Genomic DNA, 18,668 nt, shown 5'->3' with positions numbered 1-18,668 from the left:
TTTTCAACTGTTTTTAAAATCTGACAGAGCTTAGGAAAGAAATAAAGCTCATCGTTTCCTATTCCTTTTCAAAAAAATTAGCTAAAATAGTAAATAAGAAAAATGACGAATAAAAACATTAATTTATTAAACATATTTTTAATCTACAAAAAATGACTATAAAAACATTGATTTATTAAACTTATTTTTAATCTATGTACATTTGAAAAAAAAAGAATTAACATTTTAAGTGTTTTTCAAGGAGATAAGTTGGAGGTTGAAGGAGAGAAGGGGGATAATTGAATATTGACAATAGAGAAGACCTAACTTCTGCACTTTTTTGAGATCAATTTCATGTTTTTTTTTCATCATATTTTTACTAAATAGATTTTTAAAAAGAATCACTCTAATGATCTGACCCCCCTCCCCTCTAATAAGTGCCCCATTCCATGTAAAATCAGCCCAGTTTTGGGTTTACGAGTCCTCTGATTTTGCTCAAAATTTTTTCTGATAGATTCCTCACATTTTAGGGGAAAAAAATTTATCATTGGATACTCACGTTCTTCCTGAATTTGACCCGCCGAATCGATTTCGACCAACTTTTAATCCAATCTGAAGCCTCTGGAAAAAGTTCATTTTCAAAAGTCACCTATTTTCACCAGAAATCGCTCAAAACTTCCTTCCCTTCCTGAATTTGACCCCTAGAATTGATTTCGACCTCTCTGAATTTGCGCTGGAGCCTCCAGCAAAAGGTCACTCCATCCCAACACTTTCAAAAGTCGTGTTTTTTTTTTACAAGAAACCACTCGAAAATGTCCAAGCCCAAATTTTCAAACGAATCTCAAAATCGATTATTTTTGCAGCTTATTCGTCAATATTAGTTACTTGAAAGTGTTTGAAAACAATTGAAGGGGGGGGGGAGGTCTACTTCCGGAGATGGAAGAAGTTTCACGTTATTTTCAGCAAATTTAGGTGAATTTGGAATTATTTAAAAATTCAAGATTTACTTATACTCGTTACCGAAAAAATAAACCATTACCTTGAATTTTTGATTCATCTAGATTCAGATTATATTTTTATTCAGCATTTTCAAAAACTTGTAAAACAATATGCCACACGTTGTACATTTTTTCAGGTTTTGGCCAAAATTTTGAGGCTTTGTACCCCCCTCCCCCCAAATAGATTGGAAAATCTCACCTGGAAAATTTCATGTTTTCAAATTTTTAAATTCAAAATTTGGCAAGCTTTTGAAAATGAAGTTTTCAAAAAATGTTCAACTTTGGTCTTTTGAAATCTTTGGAATGCATTTTGAAATCCACAATCAGTTACTTTCAAAACACCACAAAATCTTCTTTCCCAATGTGAGCAATTTTTTAAAAAAATAAAAATGAAACACAATCTAAGGAAGCTGAACTCAAAAATGGGACCAATTTGACATCTAGAATGATCCTGTGGAGAGAGAAAGGGGGGATGGATACTTAGTTTAATTTTTGAGCGCAGAAAAGCGCAAATTTTTGGACTTTTTCGAGATCATTTTATTTTTCCTGTTGATTTTTTTCTGACTCGAGCACCAATATTTGCCAATAGTTTTCATTAAAAAAAAAAAAAAAAACAAAAAACAAAAAAAACACTCGATAATCTCCCCTTAGCTCCCTTTTCATAAACATCTCATTTGAAAAAAAAAAGAGGTGAGATGAAAAATTAAATAATATCCTATCTATCCACCCATCATAAGTATGTAATTTAATTGCAATTGTTTCAGTGCCAGTAATCGTTTTCATGATATTCTTGCTAATTCCTAAAGATGACAAAGAAAAAGATATAAAAAAAGATCTCGCTGCTGCTGATCGATTTCTAAAGGAAACTTATTACGAGGAAGAGGTAAATAATATTTATTCAATATTCTCAATTTTCCCCCATAGATGGCATTTTTTTAAACACCCAACTACGAGTACCTTATATGTACCTATTTTCTTTTCAAAATTATATTTATTTACATTTGAGTTTTTTTTTAGGTAATTTTCCAGAGAGACCCATTTTGGAGGATATTGTGGTACGATTTCAAAGACATTTTTAGCCTGAAAGATGTGCAGAAATGGTCCATGTGTTGGTGGCTCAGTGACACTTTACAAAATGGGGTAAGTCAATTTTCCAACTCTAAAGCTGTAGATGCTCGTAGAGAAATTTTTAATATCGCGTATATTTTTTTAAACTGATTTATTCAGGTGGCTCAAGATTTCATGAATTTCATTCTGATGTCTGTACCAGTTGATCATACTCTGGAGGCTACGAGATGGTTCAATGAGATGAATTCGTTGGAGTTATTATTGAGTAAGCTTAGCAAAGTTACTACATACAAACAAAAGAATTTAGATTTTTCGAATCGTTATTTCACTCAAATTCTATGGGCAAAGAGCTTGAGGGAAAAATTGAATAGTTTTTTTAATTCAAAAAAAAAAAAAAAAAAAAAAAACAACTCGAATATTTGAAAATTGAGAGATGTACCTATACTTATTTAAACTCTTCTCTTTATTTTAGGTCAGCTTTTTTGAAATAATTTTTCACAATATATTCTAATACTCAAGTACACTTATACTCATACATTATACTAATATTATTGGTCAAGTAATTATACGTTACCTACGTACAAAAAAATACAACTACATAGGTACGTACCTATCAAAGTATCGATGGTAGGACAGCTCAACGAGCCAAATTTTGGTCTCCTTCAACCATAAATAGCCTTAATTCCAATTTCTTATATTTTCACCATTTCGTGAAAAAGCAAATTCTATTCGAAGGGCACTCGTACTTTGCTACTCCCTTAATATCCGTTCTCGTATTTGTAGTCTCAAGTGATTCAGCATCCGAAGTTAAAATATGCCTGTTCCACTTTTTATTTTTCAGTTCTTTGTATATTTCTGTATCTTCTATCGACATTCCACTTTGTTTGAAAGCTTCTTGATTTTTATACAGTTCAATTTCTCGTTTAAGTAAAGCAATCTCTTTGGCTTTGACTAGTTCTTCTCTTTTTATCAGTTCGCGTTCTCGTGTGTTTAAAAGAGCCTCTTTGGCTTTGACGAGTTCGTTGGGAGCTTCATCTCTTCGAATCAGGTGGAGTTCTCGTTGATTTAAGAATTCCTCTTTGTCTTTGACAAGTTCTTCTCTGATCTTGAGCATTTCTTCTTCTTCTTGAATGGACTGTGAATTAGCGGCATAACTGCCATCGATATTGTAATTATATGCGTACAGGAAGAACATCACCATCGTAGAAATTTGAATACTAGAATTCATATTGAATGCTTAGTTTTTAGATCTTTAATATTGTACTTATAGCGAGTTTGTTTTCTTCAATAACCACCGTAACTATATATTTATTCTGAAAGAAAGAAAAAAAAAAGAATTAGCGAGTTTGGCAATAGGTAAGGTATTGGCTATGTCAATTTTATAAGACTTTTTAACAATTAAAAATTCATTTGAAAATATTAAATATGGATTCGCTGAAAGAACCCGATTACACTTTTCATAATTATTTCGGTTCAATTGCCAAAATTCATTTTTTTTTATTTTTGGACTTTTTAAAACACCTCCTACAATATTATGAGAAAAAAATACGAATTCTAAAAATTTTTTCTTCAGAAATGTTTTCAGATGAACCCCCTGAACTACCAAAAAAAATCGACCCTCCTACTCCTGGTGCTAATTTTGGGGGGGGGGCTAAAACCGGTTTCGATTCACGTTTTTTGCGTTTTACTCCGTAAATATTAAGTTTACGAGAAAAACTACCATGACAAAAAATGTTCCCCTTTAAATTCTCGATAATTTGATACTACTCTCGATACCCATCTCTTAAGGGGGGTGCCTAAAATAAAGGGGTGGAAAGAGTAGGAGTTTCAAAAAATATCAGTCCAATAAATTAATCAAAGTTACGACTTGATATTGTTCGTTTTCGCTCAATTTTTTTTTTACAAAGTCTACACACCCAACTACTAATCAAACCATCACCAACTGGTATTCAACCCTCCCCGGGGGGTTTGGTGAAGGAGGGGGGGTGGTGTGCTTGATTTTTCAAGTAACACACAACTGAATTATGTATTCGAAAAACGAATCTGGACGTGCGATGTATCGAAGAGTATGTTTTCGAGATCGCTGAATACGAATATGAACTTGTTTTTTGGGTTTAACCCCTCGAAGCCCCTCCTGTGCCTCAAAAAAGGGGGTCAAAATTTTGAAAAATAGTGAAAAGTCGAGTGATATATCGAATGGTATGTTTTCGAGGTCGCTGAGTACGAATATGAAATTATTTTTTGGATCCAACCCCTCGAAGCGCCCCCCTGTGCCCCAAAAAGGAGGTCAAATTTTGAAAAATCGCGAAAATGTCGAGTGATATATCGAATGATGTGTTTTCAAAGTCGCCGAGTCCAAATATGGCCTTATTTTTTGGGTCCAACTCCTCGAAGCCCCTCCTGTGCCTCAAAAAAGGGGGTCAAAATTTTGAAAAATAGTGAAAAGTCGAGTGATATATCGAATGGTATGTTTTCGAGGTCGCTGAGCACGAATATGAACTTATTTTTTGGGTCCAACTTTTCAAATCCCCTCCTGTACCCCAAAAAGGGGGTCAAAATTTTGAAAAATCGCGAAATAGTCGAGTGATATATCGAATGATATGTTTTCAAAGTCGCTGAGTACGAATTTATGGCCTTATTTTCTGGGCCCAACCCCGCAAAACTCCTGACTGCACCAAAAAAGACCAAAATTTTGAAAAATTGTGAAAAATCGAGTGATATATCGAATAGGTAGTGTGTTTTCGAAGACTCTGAACTCGAATATATGAACTGTTTTTCTACTTACGATTCCTCAAAACCCCCTTACGCTCCCCTAAATAGGATAAAATTTTGAAAAGTTGGCAGAAATCGTGTAGGTAATACATATTATATCGAATATTATATTTTCAAGATCGTTGAAAACAAGACCATGGACTCATTTTTCATTATCTCACTCATTTTACTCTTCACACGCCTCACCAATGCACCATCCAATTATCCTCCATGTCTTTAGTAGGTAAGATGTCAATCTGTTTGCCCATCTCAATGATTTCATTTTTATTTCTGCCCTAGGGGAAGTTTTCGATTTCATTTATTATTGGCTATCAAGTGAAAACAAAAAAATGAAATGAATTTTTTTTTTTGATTAAAGAAAACATTAAAGAACAGCTCCTTTTTCACTCGATGAAATAAATTCATCACAAAAAAATCAAAATTCGAAAAAAATCAATTTTCAATAAAATTCCAAACATCAAAAAAAGTTTAAATTTATTCAGTCGTCTTATTTTGACCACTTTCTGAAGTATTTCATGAAAAAGTTGATAAAAATCACATTCGTAGCAAAAAAATTAAAATTCGTTTATTTTTTTCAATTTACTCAGAATTTTGATTTTTTTGCGATGAGTTTATTTCATTGAGTGAAGGAGTTTTTTCAACTTTTACAATGGATACGTAAAAATATGGGTTAAATGGATCAACTTCGCCAGTCAAAACTTTTTTTCATATTTCAAATCAAAAAATCACATTTTTCTCAAACTTTCAATTTTTTTAAATTGACTTTACGACATAAGCCATCACAATTTTTTAATATGTTGTTCAGCGTGAAAAGTTGTCTATAATATATTTCTTTCAGAATTTTTGAGAGTCGAAACGATATAAAAACTACGTTTTGAAACATTTCGAGCTAATTTTTCGTACGAAAAAAGTGTCAACACTGATTTTTATGATATCACCAAAAAGCCTTTCAAAACCCCTAACTACTGGAAAAAGTTCCATTTTGGTAGGTATCGCGATTATCGAGTAATCCACTGCTGAAATGGATAATATTTCAAGTTCACTAAAAACTTTGACACCCCCTAGCAGCCTTTAAAAACGGGCTAGAGGGCTGCGATTTGCGCCATTGGTCATCTCTTCGGAAGGTCTTTCCATAGGAAAAATTTTCAAAAAAAATCGCCGACTCACCCTTATACCAGTTCTTGGTCGAATTGACGTGGAATGACCCAAATGGTAGCTCCCACTCACAGCACCGGCCATCTTGAAATTTGAACTTTCAATTTTAAAGTTCCACTTTCAAGCATTAAAAATTTCAAAATACTTGAAACGTTCAAAATCCAATGCCCTTTCAAACTGTGAAATCAGTTTTGGTCAAAGTATCGTAGCTTTGGAGGCATGCGCTGCTAAAGTTGAGTACGAGTACCACGAGACAATGTGAAAATAATTGAAGCCCTCCCACCTGCCCCCTGAAGAGGCTGGGACCAAAGATTTCGGGTTTCTTACTTATTGGGTGGGTACAGTGTAAAAAAAATTTTGAGGGAAATCGAAAGACATGACTATTTATAGACATGACATTCAAAATGACATTTTTTTTGGTCGAATTGATATACAACGACCTTGAAACAAACAAGAAAAACTATTTTTATTCACCATTTCGAGGCATTTTTGGTCCAGAATACGTTGAGAATCAACAAAAAAAAAAATAATAATAATAAAAACACAAAGTACTTACTCGATATTATACCAGCATGTAAAAATTTCAGCGCCAAAATTGTTCTATTTTTTTTTTTCAATTAAAAAAAACAACCGCCGAAAAATTAAAAATATAAAATTTTGAAATTTTAAAAAAATAATTTTTTTTCGATGAAATTGTTCGATAACACTAAGATGCGTTACTTTTTCATTCACATGTAAAAATGACCGGTCAATGATGAATTCGCGTGCACGTGATGAAATGACTCCAGAGTCCAGATCTAGTAAGATAAACTTCGCATCGTTTAAAAGTCCACCTTGAACTTTTTCCCTCCAGGTAGCGCTCAATATTAACTGCGTTTTTACCCCTATATTGGAATACTTATTTCTCCTCCCTCCCACACATACTTCCTGAAGTTCTAACCTCGTGTGAGAAAATGAATCCCTAGTTTTTGTCTTGATTTTTATCCTATCTGAAAAAAGGTCGTGCCAAGAGCCCCCTCCCCTCCAGTTAAAAATAAGAATAAATCTATACTGAAATCCAAAATCCAATTTTTTCAAAAATTATCCATTTTTACGTCGAAATTTTCCTAAAAATAGCCTAATACCCATTTCAAGAAAGAACCTCCTTCAAACTATAGGTGTTCTCTTCTGCTTTTCTCTCAGGCGTCGTCATAAACACCCAAAATTGAAAAAAAATAAGTGAATGGGCGAATCGAAGTTGGGTGAAAATTTTTCAAATACATATTTCTTATTTCTAGCTGTGTTAAAATTTTTCTTTTCTAATTTATAGGTACCTTTCACAGTCTCCAAGTAATTATTGCTCCCAGAGATTGAACTAAAAGTTTTTTTAGGGGAGGGGGGAGGTACAATCGAAAATTTGCCGACTGATGTAAGAAAAAAATAGTCGACATTTTGCCAAATAGATAAAGCGACAGGTGAGAAAACAACTCTGCCAGTTAGCATTATAGGTACCTAGCTACCTACCCAAGATCTTCTTATAGCCTATATCACGACTTATGGAAAAATTTTAATTTTCCCATGTTCAAGTTTTAAGAAACCTTACACATGGATTTTTTTATATTGTAAAACATGGAAACAAATTAGCCCAAACGTAGGTAGCGGTGGCAAAAACTTGCAAAAATTCGTATTCTAATTTTGTATTTGTTAAACATTACAATATACAAGTATACCTAGGATAGAACTATTGGTCGAGTATCGATTGGTATGTACATAGAACAGCTCAGTGCGAGCCAAATTTTGATCAATTTCTCTAGTATCGTAAATGGCCTTCATTCGAATTTCTCAGATTTTCACCATCTCGTGAAAAAACAAAGTCTATCCGGAGGACACTCGTAGTTCACTATTTCCTTGAGATTTGTATTCGTAGTTGTACCCGTAAGTGATTCAGCAGACCAAGTAAACATGCTATGTCTGTTCCATGTTTTATTTTTCAATCCTTTGTATATTTCTATATCTTCTTTCGACATTTCATTTTGTTTGAGAGCTTCTTCTCTTTGATTCAATTCGAGTTCACGTTTATTTAAAAGATCCTCTTTGACTTTGACAAGTTCTTTGAAAGCTTCTTCTCTTTGTCTCAGTTCGTGCTCTCGTTTATTTAAAAGATCCTCATTGGTTTTGTTGAGTTCTTTGGCAGCTTCTTCTCGTTGATTCAGTTCGCAGTCTCGTTTATTTAAAAGATCCTCTGTTCGGTTCAGTGCACGTTCTCGTATATTTAAAAGTTCCTCTTTGATTTTGATAAGTTCTTCACTCAGCTTGAGTACTCGTATATTATCTTCTTGAGGCTTGTCTAGACTAGCACCATAAATGCGATCAATATTGCAATTGAATGCATACAGGAAGAACAGTACCATCACAGAAAATATAATCCCAGAATTCATATTGAATGCTTGCGTTTTTAGCTCTTTAATAGCGAGTTGTATTTCTTCGATAATTATCTTATATTCTGAAAGGAAAAAAATAAGAATAAGTGAATTTGGTAATACGGTCCATTTTGATCTGAGAATCAGACTAGGTATTGGATCCTATAGCTTGAAAATTTTTGTGGGATTAACTTCGAGAGATGACTTTATTTTTATGGAGTAGGTACTCAAAATTTTTAAAAACTGCAAATGTTTCCACTTGATTGATTATTAGAAATGCAGTTACTTAATACCTTAGATAGATACCCAATTTCCACTGTAATTAAAATTGCTAAATTGAACAATTTATTACGAGAAAAATACACGTTATTTTATCTTTTTCTTAAAACTGAATTTACGTGAGACGTATACCTAATGGTATTTTTGAAATAATTTCAATTTCTAGGAATACCCGAAACATCTCCAGTAGATGTTTGTTTATTTAATTATTTTTCATTAAGTTTCGTCATTGCAATGAAATTAACCTGGAAAATTCATGATTAAAAAGTTTTATTTGTGTTTTGGGATCCCTGAATCCATTTTTGATTATTTCTTGAGAAGTCAGAAATTATTTTATACTAAGAGAACTAACTCGATGTGTCATTGTCAGTCTCAGCAGATTCCAACAGGATTTTTTTTTCTTTTCGCAAACAGCATGATCTGAAACTACAAGTCTTATTTTGTAATGTTGGAAAATTTTACCTCCCACACACTGAAGTTTTAACCTCGTGTGAGAAAATGATTCCCTATTTTTTTGATTGGAGAAAAGTTGATCTATTGCACCCCCCCCCCCGTCGATCCTCCGGGACAATTTTTTTCTAAAGGAGAAGTCGTAAGGAACATTTATAGCCCTTGTACTCCAAAAAAATGGCCCTACTTACAAATGGCGGCCATTTTGATTGACAGGTCAGCCGAAATCGCAGATTTTGCGTTCCAACATAAGACTTGAAAGAAATTTTTTAAACCATACAGAAGTAGATCGAAAGATAAGGCAAAAATGTATCACCCGTCAAAACTTCAAGTGCTAAAGTGCGTTTTTCGATTTTTGGTGAATTTTTGAAAATCAAATTTAGGCTAAAAATGAGGGAAAAAATCAAAATTTTACCAAATTCACAAAGAAAGCAGAAATTTGGGAAATTTTCTATTTTCGACCTGTCAAATCGATTGGAAACTGTTTCAAACCGTTTTGTGCAGTTCTGGAGCCTCCAGAAGATTTTTGGAACTCGAAATTTCTACAAAATTTCATCAAAATGGAGTTGGAAAGCTGAAATTTATTCTTCAAACTAATTTCAATACGCTACGAAGTACTGAAAGTCGTTTTGAAGCCTCCAGCGACTTTTTGAAAATTACTGGAGCCTCTGGAAGATTTCTGAAACTTTAAATTTTCATAAAATTTTATCAAATGGCGATGAAAAGCTAATATTTATTCTACACTCCAATTTTAACACCCTCTGAAGACAACTTCAGGTGGGTTCGAGCGATTTTGAAGCCTCCAGTGACTTTTTGAAAATTACTGGAGCCTCCAGTAGATTTTTGAAACTTGAAATTCCCGCAACATTTTACCAAATGGAGTTGGCAAGCTGAAATTTATTTCGCAAACTAATTTCAATACGATATGAAGTCGACTACATGATGGTTTCAAATGGTTTTAAACGATTTCGAAGCTTCCAGCTACTTTTTGGAAATTTCAATTTTCCAAAAAACAGCATACGATCTCTCAAAAAGTCGCTGGATGCTCCAAAACGACTTGAAATCCACCAGCAGTCGACTTCGTAGCGTATTGAAATTAGTTTTCAGAATGAATTTCGACTTTCTATCTCCGCTTGATGAAATTTTGAGGAAATTTCAAGTTTCAAAAATCTACTGGAGGCTCCAGTAATTTTCAAAAAATCGCTGGAGGCTCCAAAATGACTTGAAATTCCGCTACAGTTGACTTCATAGCGTATTGAAATTAGTTTGCAGAGTAAATTTCGGCTATCCAACTCCATTTTGAATTCAATAAAGATCGGAAAAAAATTAAAAAGTGCGTGAAATACTCGTGATTTTCTGTGTCGTAGGTATATTTACCTACCAATGATAATTTTGTAGGAAGAAGATTAATGCATTTAGGTATCTATATTTATCATTTTTTCTTATCGGCCAATTATTAGAAGTGCAGTCAATACATAATATAATAATTTCCGCAGCACCTAATTAAAATTGCCAAATTGAACAATTTAGTTAGGAAAATACAGGTTATGCTATCTTTTTATGAAAATCGAATTATGACGTGAAAAGTAATGATATTTTTGATATAGTCGTCATTTCAATTTCTAGGAATGCCCGAAACGTCTTCAGGATGTTTATTTCTCAAAAGATGTCAACGTTGCAAATGAACTCAATACATACAGGGTGTTCCAGAATAACCTTTCACATTTTGGTGAGCACTGATCTGCGTTCAAATGGTGTTAGGGGAATGGTAAAAGCGGTTCCAGGTAGCCAACACATGCCGAATTATGTTTCAGTATTAATTTTTTACCATGGAGAAGTGGACGGCTGTGCAGCGCGCTTTTATTGTAAAGGCCTTTTTCAAAAATAATGACTCTTACATTAGTGCAATTCGTGCCTTCCGCAAACATTTTAAACTTACCGGTAAAAGTGAAGTGCCATCGAGGCCAACAGTGAAATTATGGGTAAAAAACTTCGAGAAAACCGCTCATGCTTGTAAAAATAAGCCTACAGGTCGGAAAAGATCAGTAAGAACGCCAGAAACAACGGACCGAGTAAGGCATTCAGTACAGACTACCCCTACCACTTCAATACGTAAACGAGCGTTAAATTTAAAAATCAAACCAACTTCTCTGCAACGAATTTTATCTGAAGACCTCAGTTTCCATCCATATAAGATTTTAATCATTCAAAAGTTACAAAAAACTGATTTTGTGAGAAGAAAATCATTTGCCGAGGATATGCTTACAAGAATTGATACTGGTGAGATTCCATTGAACTCGTTACTCTTTACTGATGAAGCTCATTTTTATCTAAACGGTGATGTGAATAAACAAAATATGCGCTACTGGTCGACAGAGAATCCGATGATAATACACGAGAAACCTCTACACTCCGCTAAGTTGACTGTTTGGATGGGCGTGGCTAAATTCGGTATAGTGGGACCGTATGTGTTTGATGAAACGGTGAACGGTGAGAGGTATCGCAAAATGTTAAACGAGTTTCTCATTCCTGAATTGAAACGCAGACACAAGTATAGAGTTACTTGGTTCCAACAGGATGGCGCTACCTGTCATTCCGCAACGGACACGATTTCTTTATTGCGTGAGCATTTTGGTCATCGAATAATTTCGCTGAACACAGAAATTTCATGGCCACCTCGATCCCCTGATTTTTCAGCATGTGATTTTTTTTTATGGGGTTACCTCAAGTCAAAAGTATATCAAGATGATCCTAGGACTCTGAAACAGCTCCTAGATAATATTATTCGTGAATCAAGACTGATTAGAAGAGAAATGCTCAACAAAGTGTTCAATAATTTTAAAAAACGTTTGGTCGATTGTGTCAAAAATGATGGAAAACATCTTGGTGGAATAATTTTTAAAACTTAATTTATAATGAAAACTCAAATATATGGTCTAAAAACGGCACATTTCTACTTCATTTTGGTTATAAAAAAATTTCCGTAACCATTTTTCTCTCAGAGCTACTAATAAAACAAAAGTGAAAGGTTATTCTGGAACACCCTGTAGTATGGAAAATCCACGAATTTAGAGTTTTATTTATGTTTTGGGACCCCTAAACCCCACAAAAATTGGCACATCAATTTTTTCTTCGGAAATGTGTTCAGATGAACCCACTGAACCACCAAAAAAACCCTAACCCTCCTACCCCTGGAGCTAATTGGGGGGGGGCTAAAACCGGTTTCGATTCACGTTTTTTGCGTTTTACTCGGTAAATATTAGGTTTACGAGAAAAACTACCATGACAAAAAATGTTCCCCTTTAAATTCTCGATAATTTGATACTACTCTCGATACCCATCCCCCAAGGGGGTGCCTAAGAAAGGGGGCGGAAAGAGTAGGTGTTTCAAGAAATGTCAGTTCAATAAATTAGTTAATCAAAGTTACGACTTGATATTGTTCGTTTTCGCTCGATTTTTGTTTACAAAGTCTACACACCCAACTACTAGTGAAACCATCACCAATTGGTATTCAACCCTTCCATTGGGTTGATGGGGGGGGGGGGGGGTGCTTGATTTTTCAAGTAACACACAACTGAATCACGTATTCGAAAAACGAATCTGGACGTACGATATATCGAAGAGTACAAATGTTTTCGAGGTCGCTGAATACGAATATGAACTTATTTTCTGGGTTTAACCCCTCAAAGCTCCTCTGTGCCCCAAAAAGGGGGTCAAAATTTTGAAAAATCGCGAAAAGTCGAGTGATATATCGAATAGTATGTTTTCGAGGTCGCTGAGAACGAATATGGCCTTATTTTTTGGGTAAAACCCCACGAAGTCCCTCCTATGCCCCAAAAAAAGGGGTCAAGATTTTGAAAAATCGTGAAAAGTCGAGTGATATATCGAATAGTATGTTTTCGAGGTCGCTGAGAACGAATATGGCCTTATTTTTTGGGTACAACCCCTGGAAGCCCCTCCTGTGCCCCAAAAAGGGGGTCAAATTTTGAATAATCGCGAAAATGTCGAGTGATATATCGAATGGTATGTTTTCCAGGTCGCTGAGTACGAATATGAACTTCTTTTTTGGGTCCAACCCCTCGGAGCCCCTCCTGTGCCCCAAACAAGGGGGTCAACATTTTGAAAAATCGTGAAAAGTCGAGTGATATATCGAATGATATGTTTTCAAAGTCGCTGAGTACGAATATGGCCTTATTTTTTGGGCCCAACCCCGCAAAGCTCCCGACTGCCTCAAAAAAAGGCCAAAATTTTGAAGAATTGTGAAAAAGTCGAGTGATATATCGAATAGTATGTTTTCGAAGATTCTGAACCCGAATATGAACTGTTTTTCTGCTCACAATTCCTCAAAACCCCCTTACGCTCCCCTAAATAGAATAAAATTTTGAAAAGTTCCCAGAAATAGTGCAATATTATATCGAATATTATATTTTCAAGATGGTTGAAAACAAGACCATCGACTCATTTTTCACTATCTCACTCATTTTACTCTTTACACGCCCCACCAATGCACCATCTAATTATCCTTCATGTCTTTAGTAGGTTTGATGTCAATCTTCTTGCCCATCTCAATGATTTCATTTTTATTTCTGCCCTGAGGGAAGTTTTCGATTTCATTTATTATTGGCTACCAAGTGAAAACAAAAAATGAAATGAATTTTTTTTTTTTTTTTTTCTGATTAAAGAAAACATTGAAGAACAGCTCCTTTTTCACTCGATGAAATAAATTCATCACAAAAAAATCAAAATTCGAAAAAATTCAATTTTCAATAAAATTCCAAACATCAAAAAAAGTTTAAATTTATTCAGTCGTCTTATTTTGACCACTTTCTGACGTATTTCATGAAAAAATTGATAAAAATCACACTCGTAGCAAAAAAATTAATATTCGTTCATTTTTTATAAATTTACCCAGAATTTTGATTTTTTTGTGATAAGTTCATTTCATCGAGTGAGAGAAAGTTTTTACAATTTTTTCAACGGATCCAATGGATCAACTTCACCACTCAAAACTTTTTTTCATGTTTCAAATCAAAAAATCGCATTTTTTCTCAAACTTTCAATTTTGTAAAATCTACTTTACGACGTAATCCCATCCCAATTTTTTAATAATGTTGTTCAGCATTAAAAGTTGTCCATATTATTTCTTTTCCGGAATTTTTGAGAGTCGAAAGAATATGAAAACTACGTTTTGAAACTTTTCGAGCTAATTTTTCGTTAAAAAAAAAGTGGAAACACTGGTTTTTATGATATCATCAAAAAGCCTTTCGAAACCCCTAACTATTGGAAAAAGTTCCATTTTGGTAGGTATCGCGATTATCGAGTAATCCAATGCTGAAATGATTGATATTTCAAGTTCACTGAAAACTTTGACACCCCCTAGCAGCCTTTAAATAAAAGGCTAGAGGGCTGCGATTTGCGCCATTGGTCATCCCTTCAAAAGGTCTAGGAAAAATTTTCAAAAAAATCGCCGACTCACCCTTACCAATTCTTGGTTGAATTGACGTGGAATGACCCAAATGGTAGCTCCCACTCACAGCACGAATTTGAAATTTGAATTTTCAATTTTAAGTTCCACTTTCAAGCATTAAAAATTTCAAAATACTTAAAACGTTTAAAATGCAATGCCCTTTCAAACTGTGAAATCAGTTTTGGTCAAAGTATCGTAGCTTTGGAGGCATGCGCTGCTAAAGTTGAGTACGAGTACCACGAGACAATGTGAAAATAATTGAAGCCCTCCCACCTGCCCCCTGAGGCCCTGAAGAGGCTGGGACCAAAGATTTCGGGTTTCTTACTTATTGGGTATAGGTACATTGTAAAAAAAAATTTGAGGGAAATCGAAAGACATGACTATATAGACATGACTTTCAAAATGACATTTTTTTGGTCGAATTGACATATAATGACCCTAAAACAATTAAACAAGAAAAACGAATTCTATTCACCATTTCTACACATGTCTTTTTGTTCTTTTCGAGGCATTTTTGGTCCAGAATACGTTAAAAATCTACCAAAAAAAATAATAATAATAATAATAAAAACACGAAGTACTTACTCAATATTATACCAGCATGTGAAAATTTCAGCGCCAAAATTGTTCTATTTTTTTTTCAATTAAAAAAAACGACCGCCGAAAAATTAAAAATATAAAATTTTGAAATTTAAAAAAAATGATTTTTTTTCGATGAAATTCTTCGATAATACTAAGATGCTTTACTTTTTCATTCACATGTGAAAATGACCGATCACTGATGAATTCGCGTGCACGTGATGAAATGACTCCAGAGTTCAGATCTAGTAAGATAAACTTCGCATCGTTTAAAAGTCCACCTTGAACTTTTTCCCTCCAGGTAGCGCTCAATATTAACTGCGTTTTTACCCCTATTTTGGAATACTTATTTCTCCTCTCTCCCACACATACTTCCTGAAGTTCTAACCTCGTGTGAGAAAATGAATCCCTAGTTTTTGTCTTGATTTTTATCCTATCTGAAAAAAGGTCGTGCCAAGAGCCCCCTCCCCTCCAGTTAAAAATAAGAATAAATCGATACTGAAATCCAAAATCCAATTTTTTCAAAAATTATCCATTTGTACGTCGAGATTTTCCTAAAAATAGCCTAATACCCATTTCAAGAAATAACTAAAAGTTTTTTTAAGGGGAGGGGGGAGGTACAATCGAAAATTTGCCGACTGACGTAAGAAAAAAATAGTCGAAATTTTGCCAAATAGGTACTTAAAGCGACAGGTGAGAAAACAACTCTGCCAGTTAGCATTATAGGTACCTACCCAAGGTCTTCTTATAGCCTATATCATGACATATGAAAAAATTTTCATTTTCCCACGTTCAAGTTTTAAGAAACCTCAAATATGAATTTTTTTTTTATTTTGTAAAACATGGAAACAAATTAGCTCGAACGTAGCAGTGGCAACAACTTGCAAAAATTCGTATTTTAATTTTGTATTTTTTGTTAAACATCACAATGTACAAGTAGGATAGAACTATTGAGCTCAGTGTGAGCCAAATTCTGATCCCTTTCTCTCATATCGTAAAAATGGCCTTCATTCGAATTTCTCAGATTTTCACCATCTCGTGAAAAAGCAAAGTCTCTCCGAAGGACACTCGTAGTTCACTATTTCCTTGAGATTCGTATTCGTAGTTGTACCCGTAAGTGATTGAGCAGACCAAGAAAACATGCTATGTCTGTTCCATGTTTTATTTTTCAGTCCTTTGTATATTTCTAAATCTTCTTTCGACATTTCATTTTGCTTGAGAGCTTCTTCTCTTTGATTAAGTTCTTGTTCTCGTTTATTTAAAAGATCCTCTTTGGCTTTGATAAGTTCTTTGAAAGCTTCTTCTCTTTGACTCAATTCGTGTTCTCGTTTATTTAAAAGATCCTCTTTGGCTTTGACGAGTTCTTTGGCAGCTTCTTCTCGTTGATTCAGTTCGCGGTCTCGTTTATTTAAAAGATCCTCTGTTTGGTTCAGTGCACGTTCTCGTGTATTTAAAATATCCTCTTTGATTTTGATAAGTTCTTCTCTCAGCTTGAGCACATCTTCTTGAAGTTTCTCTGAACTAGCACCATGAATGCGATCGATATTGCAATTGAATGCATACAGGAAGAACAGTACCATCGCAGAAAATATAATCCCAGAATTCATATCGAATGCTTGAGTTTTCAGCTCTTTAATAGCGAGTTGTATTTCTTCGATAATTATCTTATATTCTGAAAGGAAAAAAATAAGAATAAGTGAATTTGGTAATATGGTCCATTTTGATCTGAGAATCAGACTAGGTATATAATGGTTCCCATAGCTTGAAAATTCGTGTAGGATTAACTTCGAGAGGTGACTTTATTTTTCTTATTTTTCAAAATTTTTGAAAACTGCAAATGTTTCCACGTAATTATTATCATTTTTTTTTTTTAAATAAAAACGATGGATAGAAAGATTACTGAAGCTGATCCTAGTTTGAAAAACATTCGGCAAAAGCTTATGCATTATTGATAAAATTCGTTGAAGTCCCTCTCCTGACAATTCTGTGTGTGGTCGACAAAAATGAAAAGTACTTAACCGAATATAAATAAATTTAAAAAATACTCGTAGTAAAATTGAGCTTCAAAGGTACTTACATATTTATGATGCTGTGAACTGTAGTGTATCAAATGCTGATCACTTTAGACAATTTCAATAGCTCAAACTTGACTACACGATTGAGAAACAAATTAATTACCTACCTACTTTCACGAATGCACAACTAAAAGTGTAATTTGTTATTGAATATCAAGACGGAAAAAAATTAGGAAATGTATGAAAGACACGTGATTTTCTGTATCATAGGTAGGTATTTAGTTAACTATACCAATGATATTTCATAAGACGAAAATCAATGCACTTAGGTATCTATGTACTTATCACTTTTTCTTATCGGCCAATTATTAGAAATGCAGTTAATATTTAGATAGGTAGGTACGTAATTAAAATTGCTAAAACGAACAATTTATTGAGAAAAATACACGACGTAATTTCATCTTTTTCTGAAAACTGAATTGACGTGAGACGTATAATGGTATATTTGAAATAATTTCAATTTTTAGGAATACTCGAAACATCTTTAGTAGATGTTTATTTTCCAAAAAGTTTCGTCGTTGATGCAATGAACTCAACTTGGAAAATCCATGATTAAAAAATTTTATTTGTGTTTTGGGACCCCTGAACCCATTTTTGATTATTTTTTACGAAGTCAGAAATTATTTTACCAAGAGATCTAACTCAAGGTGTCAGTCTCAGCAGATTTCAACAGGATTTTTTTAGCTTTATTTTGTATCAACTTTCCACGAAATACGTCAGAAAGAGGTCAAAATAAGACAACTGAATAAATTTCAACTTTTTTTGATGTTTGAAATTGAAAATTGAATTTTTTGGAATTTTGATTGATGATTCATTGAGTGAAAGGTTTTTTTTTCAACTTTTTCAACGGATACGTAAAAATAGGGGTCAAATGGGTCAACTTCACTGGACAAAACTTTTTTAATCATGTTTTAAAATCAAAAAATCGCATTTTTTCTCAAACTTTCAATTTTTTAAAATCGATTTTACGACATTATGCCATCCAAAATTTTGTAATATGTTGTTCAGCATAAAAAGTTGTTCATAATATTTTTTTTTTTTCAGAATTTTTGAGATGTTTTTAAAACTTTTCGAGCTAATTTTTCATATAATATGAAAAAAGTGGCCACACTGATTTTTATGACATCGCCAAGTTTCATTTTAGTAGGTATCGCGGCTATCGAGTAATCCACTGCTGAAATCGATGATATTTCAAGTTCACTGAAAACGTTGACACCCCCTAGCGCCTTTAAAAAAGGGCTAGAGGGCTGCGATTTGCGCCTTTGGTCATCCCTTCAGAAAATTTTTCCACAGGAAAAATTTCAAAAAAATCGCCGACCCACCCTTACCAATTTTTGGTTGAATTGACGTGGAATGATCCAAATGGTAGCTCTCACTTACAGCGCCATTTTGAAATTTGAACTTTCAATTTTAAAGTTATATCTACTTTCAACTATTAAAAATTTCA

The 18,668-nt window shown here is 33.8% G+C and overlaps 1 protein-coding gene and 2 long non-coding RNA genes across 4 annotated transcripts in view; 1 reads left to right on the top strand and 2 right to left on the bottom strand.

Annotated features, from left to right (window-relative positions):
• Positions 1 to 18,668, top strand: part of LOC135842620 (uncharacterized) — a 76,724-nt gene that overhangs the window by 51,546 nt on the left and 6,510 nt on the right. For both annotated transcript variants that reach the window (XM_065360166.1, XM_065360165.1), the window contains 3 exons: positions 1,742 to 1,860; positions 1,995 to 2,117; positions 2,205 to 2,310. In XM_065360166.1, coding sequence (XP_065216238.1) covers positions 1,742 to 1,860; positions 1,995 to 2,117; positions 2,205 to 2,310 — 348 coding nt within the window. The remainder of the gene's footprint in view (positions 1 to 1,741; positions 1,861 to 1,994; positions 2,118 to 2,204; positions 2,311 to 18,668) is intronic.
• On the bottom strand, positions 104 to 7,080 carry LOC135842622 (uncharacterized). The gene is made up of 2 exons (XR_010558156.1): positions 6,529 to 7,080; positions 104 to 3,358 (listed from the first exon to the last, which is right to left on the bottom strand). It is a non-coding gene; the product is annotated as an uncharacterized LOC135842622 (long non-coding RNA).
• On the bottom strand, positions 7,633 to 17,443 carry LOC135843481 (uncharacterized). Its single transcript, XR_010558324.1, has 3 exons — positions 17,224 to 17,443; positions 15,153 to 16,818; positions 7,633 to 8,454 (listed from the first exon to the last, which is right to left on the bottom strand). It is a non-coding gene; the product is annotated as an uncharacterized LOC135843481 (long non-coding RNA).

This window comes from Planococcus citri, chromosome 4 (assembly GCF_950023065.1).
Source record: "Planococcus citri chromosome 4, ihPlaCitr1.1, whole genome shotgun sequence".
NCBI classification, from domain to species: domain Eukaryota; kingdom Metazoa; phylum Arthropoda; class Insecta; order Hemiptera; family Pseudococcidae; genus Planococcus; species Planococcus citri.
Note: the sequence above shows the minus strand (reverse complement) of the source record. Positions and strands in the feature narration are given on the sequence as shown.